This window comes from Mastacembelus armatus, chromosome 21 (genome assembly GCF_900324485.2).
Source record: "Mastacembelus armatus chromosome 21, fMasArm1.2, whole genome shotgun sequence".
Taxonomy (NCBI): domain Eukaryota; kingdom Metazoa; phylum Chordata; class Actinopteri; order Synbranchiformes; family Mastacembelidae; genus Mastacembelus; species Mastacembelus armatus.
The window spans coordinates 14,359,921-14,365,920 of NC_046653.1; the positions used below are offsets into that span (position 1 = coordinate 14,359,921).

Sequence of the window (6,000 nt, forward strand, 5' to 3'; positions counted from 1 at the left end):
CAGTTCCCCTTCAGCTGCAATATGCCCATGAATATATAAATGTTTTAGAATTATAATGACAGAGTGTAGTTTTTACGGTCTGCACATCAGCCCTTTAAAACTGACAGAAGCCAACATCAGCCCAGACAGGTAACATCTATAACACCAGCACATCATAACCGAGTATTTTAGTTTTTCCCCCTGGACTTTCCGCAGCTGTTTTAAGACGCACATCGGATCATCATAATAACTCACAAATTTATCATCTCAGCATCTATTATTAATATTATTGTTACAGCAACACCAGCATAAAGTAACTATAAAGTTCTGACCTAGTTTTTTTATATATATATATATATATATATATATATATTTTTTTTTTTTTTTTTTTATATCAATAATAGCCTATGTGCTTCAGCGTTGTCTCTATTATTTCAGTAGAAAACTCAGAACATATCCAGTTGATGTAAAGTAGGTGTATGTATATTTCAATATCATTAAGAAAGAATATGAATTGTGCTGTTGCTGCTGCAGCGAGCATAAATCTGCCTACCTAGCCCTAGAAAGGCGCAGCTGCACATCCAAGAGGGTCAGTGTTATTTCGCTGCATTCTCCTCTTGATTATACGAGCTGAGCCCATCAAACCCAGCATAATTACAGTAATTTCGCCCTTATTTATTCTAATGCAGTTTCCTATGTGTGAGGTAATTATGAGCAATTTTTTTTCGCACGGAGGATCTTTCTGCGTTGACAAAAGAGATGGTGCTCTGAAAGAAATTTGCTGCTGCAATAGAAAAAAAAATAGCGAAATAGGTGTGCTGCCACTTCGTCACTGTTCCCTTACTTAGGCTATGTATAAGGCTGGCAAATTGCTTGCAGGTGTACATCACGGAATTGTCAATGCGAAGAGGCTTCAAAATTAGCAAAGCACAATGTAAGTAATGAAAGCAGCGACTAAATTGGAAGAACAACTTGTGTGTCTTTCCTTCCTTACATTTTTTCTCGGCGTGAGCAGCTTTCTAAGCTATAGGACTTTTTTCCCACAAAAGAAGCTCCTTGGTTGCGCGTCAAATACTCCACAGACTTATTTCTTTACCGAAGCTACTGGATAAAAAAAAAAACACCTGACATTTCACTCTTAAGGAACTAGTCTTTGAAATATTTCTGAACCGTGAAAGAATCAGAAACAGTCGCTGAACAGAAATAAATTAATGTTACACGCGAGCAAAGACGTGGATAAATTAGGCTTGATACGAGAATTACGTTATGTTTCCTGCTTTTAATGTCCTCATATTCATTCAGTCGTCAGGCTGCCTTCAGTGAAAATTTAAGAAATAAGCATTTAATACACACCTTTCAACTTGAAATTGAAGAGGCAAGCTCCCTCTCGGGATTTGCAGAAAGCAGCATGGAGGCAGATGAGCAGCAGCATCCTGCAGCACAGACACAAGATGAGCGCATAAATCCCACAAAATGTGTCCCATGTGTTGGTCTAAGCTATAGCAGCAGAGTTCAGAATATGACTGAAAATATCTGCTTTATTTCCCCTCTTTATAGGCGATGGGAAAAAAAATGTAGATTATTAGCATAAATGTTTACTCCTCATTACGCTGATGACATTGTGCACTCGAGATCTTGGTAATCTTTGGGGGAAATTATGAGTAATTTTTTAAAATTTAAAGCAGCAGTTACCATGCAATTCAGGCTAATTCTGCGTAGGCTCCACACGGATATAATTATCGTTGAGTCAAGATGTTAGGCTAAAAACTATGCATTGATATTCCCATTTATTATGTACATACAACTTTGACAATGTTGATGCTTGAAATAGCGGGAAATTGTCTTGTGTAAAAATTACACCCCATATTAGGACATCTAAAATTGCGAAGAATTATATAGTAATTGCAGGCTTTCAGATTTGAAAGCCAGAATGCTCAAACCAGAGCAAATGTGGATGAAATTACAGATCAGGGTATAAATTAGGATAGGGGGTATGGCATTTACAAGTTGCCTAGAGAAATTCAAAAGTATAAACCACAACAGCTCTAAACCATGAATGAAGTCACATGGAACAACAGATAACACACACATATACACGCACACACAAACATTTAAGAAATCGATAAATAACCTATTCTGCAATAATTTACTTAGGCCTAAGTGTTCTTCAGGAATCTGTGCTGATTACTTCACAGCTGGCAATATAAGGCCACACATATATAGGCTAAGTGGATGGTAGTTAGGATAGTTACTGTGTTAGTAACCATCATGATGGCCTATCATGATGGTTACTTTTATAGGCAACTTTCTGGTCAATACTAGTAAAGGCAGATTAAGGTACATAGGGTATATGCCTAGACTTAATGTTTGTAATGTGTTGGCGCACAGCACACACCTGCAGCATGGCTGGGGTGTGATCCTGTCAGCCCCAGGGAGGAGGCTGGAGATACAGCGTTAGCAGACAAGCTATAGTCCTAATTATGTACAAGGAAACGATCCCACTTTATGGACCATGGTTGCTTCAAGGGAAGTGTGTGGGATAGACATCGATGATCATCACTGAGACTATCTATCTATCTATCTATCTATCTATCTATCTATCTATCTATCTATCTATCTATCTATCTATCTATCTATCTATCTATCTATCTAGTCAAAATAGTGCAAATTTAGACTAAATCCATTTTACGAGCAGCAATAAAATTTGTTTTTTGGATATGTGCCTACTTTTCTTCCCCCAAAACAATAATGCAGGCCAGTCTGCTCGTCTTCTTGTGAGACGTGAGAAATGTTTCCATGATGCTGTAGCTCCAGGCTGTTTTGGACCCAGTCCCTCTCTCTTTTTCTCTTGTTAGTTAGGCTGACTTCATAAAACGTCTGGAAAGCGGCACTTTGACTCCACAGAGTCTGAGGAGTCTGTGCACATTCATACCCACACTGGTCTTTCCCTCTGGCATGCCGAGGCTTGTAGTCGTGTTGCCGTGTTGCCTCAGCCTGAGACACAGGTCTCTGCCCTCGGCTCAGCCTGCTGCTTTAACCGCGGCTCGGCTAATCATCTGCTGACGGAACCGGGTAAAGAAAATAATAACCAGACACAGCTGGGGAATTATCTTACACTTACAATAGTACTCTAACACCCTCGTATAGTTTTAAACAGCATATTATCACTTAACAAATAGCTTTTAATCAGTGTAACGCTAGCTAGCCTTTCCGCCTAACTAGCTGCGACAACCAGGCAATACTAACACGGTTGCTAAGTAACACGACTAGCCGTTAGGGTGATATGCTATGCTAGGCTATTGATTTTATTTTTCTTTTATCCGCTTTTCAGTGATTTTTAGTGAAATACAACCAAAACAGTGTTAAATATATTTTACATTAACCACTGTAACATGTTTGTGGTAGCATGGAGTCATTAAAGAAAACTGGGTTTACATGTTACCACAGCTTAACATGTTAAATTTGTGTTTTTGAGCTAGGTTAGCTTTAAGAAGCCTGTCATTTTCTAAAATAAAATTATTTGAGAAGATTCTGCAGCACTCACCCAGCATTAGTAACAAGGGGTTTTAAAATTAAATGTCTATAAGCCTGTGAAATAACATAGACTAAAATAAAATTTAAAAAAACGCACCCAATAACAGCCTCTAGTTCAGTATAGGCTAGGCTAAATATCATTAGCCCCATTGCAAAAGCAATATCGTTAAAACAACAATGGGATACATGTACATAGAAAACATTTCTGGAAAAAGACTGATGCATATAAGCACAGAAAACATTTTATTTAAATAACGTCTGGCCATATATGGAACACTGCTAAAATAAATAAGACAAAAATACAATTAAGTGTGATACAAGTAAATCAGAGGATAGGACAATCAGTAGCTTACGGTGGATTTGCACCAATAGCCTAAAAAAGATCCAAAGCGTTATGGGCTATCAAAAAGCTGTGATAAAATATTTACAAACCTATCATACACTTATCCCTCAATATAGGCTATTTAAATCAACTAATGACATGCGGAATGGATAAAGGTAAGGTGTTTTATCACACAACAAAATGAGGTCATATTGAAAAAAGGCACGATACAGTTAACTTGTGCTACATTTGACAGGTTGTCCTGCAATGGATGTTTTATTTTGAAGGAATGGCAATAAAAGTGACGTCCGCGTAAAAGTAGGCTTGCGCCCAGGCTGTGATTGCTTTGGGAAACAGTGGTTCATTCATCCCCTCGACATAAACAAAAATAAATAAATACAAAAATAACTGTAGAAATCTGTTTCTACCATTTGCCAGCACAAAAACCGGAAAGGTCCATGAACCTGTCTGGCTCCATAGACTTCTCCTAGATGCTTGCGTACTCATGGCGCACACACGAGGTCTGTGAAATGAAAGTATTGGCATTTTCTTTTTTCACCAGTATTGTCCGATTTAAACCCGATTTTTTTGTTTTGTTTTTTCTTGTTGTTTTTGTTTTCAGAATATCGTCCCAGCGCTTATGGCGGCGTTGTGGTGGTGCTGGACCAGAGGAGGCTGCAGATGCGTAGTAGAGTTCGTGGTTGAGTACCAGGAGTAGTTTGCCAAAAATGACGAAGGCGCACTCGTATTGGGAGGGCTGCTGCTTTGAGGTAAACTGGAGTTGACACTGTTCATTCTCTGAGTATGTGGAAAGTCCCAGGCAGTAGTTGGTGGAGACGTGCAGGGGGGAGATTCACTGGACGCAACATGTTGCTCTGGGGGGATTTCTCCATTTTTCCACAACTTCTTGAACTTGGAGCGGCGGTTTTGGAACCAGATTTTGACCTGAATAATAATAAAAAAAACATATATATGTAAGCATTAACTGATATTTTCCGGCGCAAATCTCCATATAATTTTTGACATTTCTTTTACTTTTAGACATAAGGTTTGACAGTGCCCACCTGTGTTTGCGTAAGGCCCAGCGAGGCTGCCAGCTCGGCCCGTTCTGGTAGAGCCAAATACTGCGTCTTTTGAAACCTCCGTTGAAGTGCAGCCAGTTGGAAACTGGAATAAATGGTTCTAGGTTTCCTGACCTTCTTTGGTTTTCCATTAACCATGCGGATTTCTGGCTCACTCTCTTCTTTCTCTGAAAAAACATTCAAATGCAGTTTATGTTATGCATGAACTTGCACACTGCCAGTGCTACAGAATCATTTTAACATAGGCAAATTTCAGGACACCTAATAATGAATTGGCCATATTATAAAATTTTACACCAACAATCAGGCAAAATTAGCTTTGAGGTTCTCTCTAAAAATGAAACAAAATCAAGTCAATCAAATCATCATATTTGCCATCAATGGCCGTGCGTTGTGCCTTCATTTCTGAGCAAATAAATAAGCTTGATTCAGCTTGGTATTCAGACATTTCATGCCATGTGCAAGTTTTCCAACAGAGCAAACAAAAAAGCATGCAATTCATGTAAATGTGACTTTTTCAGAAACAAGTGAAGGTCTTTCTTACCTATGTCTGCTGGAGTAGGAGAGGAGTTGGAGCCGTAGGAGCTGTATGCACTATAAGATGAGTTGAAACTAAGGTCGTATGACTTTGCATTATATGGCACATTGCTCGTGGCGCTGCCGTGATACTGGTAAGAGCCGAGCTGGCCAAATGGAGACCCTGCGCAATGGCCAGGCTGCTGCTGGCTGTTGTAATAGCTGCTGTCCGTCGCTGTGGACACCGGGAGAGTCGGGGACTCCTGCGATTTGTGCAAGCTGTGGTAATTATTTGAGGTAATCTGGTTAGAATGCATATCAGTATTTAAGTTCTCAAAAACCCCAGTCATCTTCGAGTTGGAGCGCGGCAGTCTCGTAACCTATGCGCAAAAGTCGCAAAATTGCGAAACTGCAAGCTGGAAATAGGACTTAAATCTTGGACTGATGACACCTTTTCGTGAATCAAAACGCATCCCCGTGTACACTGTGGAAAAAAATCAGCGGAAGGTGTATCCTTCTCTCAGTGGCCTGTGATTATCTGCTACGGTCGGTGGTGGGAGCGCATTT

At 39.6% G+C, this 6,000-nt stretch overlaps 1 protein-coding gene across 1 annotated transcript; it reads right to left on the reverse strand.

Moving 5' to 3' along the window:
• Positions 1–4,453: 4,453 nt before the first annotated feature.
• Positions 4,454–5,783, reverse strand: dlx2a (distal-less homeobox 2a). Its single transcript, XM_026295850.1, has 3 exons — positions 5,462–5,783; positions 4,900–5,084; positions 4,454–4,780 (listed from the first exon to the last, which is right to left on the reverse strand). Exons 1-3 carry the CDS (start codon positions 5,781–5,783, stop codon positions 4,454–4,456), a joined length of 834 nt encoding a protein of 277 aa, XP_026151635.1.
• Positions 5,784–6,000: the final 217 nt, after the last annotated feature.

Excerpts from the sequence above, each read along its gene's own strand:
- dlx2a (XM_026295850.1), bottom strand. The coding sequence starts at position 5,783 with ATGACTGGGGTTTTTGAGAACTTAAATACTGATATGCATTCTAACCAG. Across the intron at positions 5,085-5,461 it reads TCCTACTCCAGCAGACATAG|AGAAAGAAGAGAGTGAGCCA; the intron begins GTAAGAAAGACC and ends ATGTTTTTTCAG. Across the intron at positions 4,781-4,899 it reads TGGGCCTTACGCAAACACAG|GTCAAAATCTGGTTCCAAAA; the intron begins GTGGGCACTGTC and ends ATTATTATTCAG.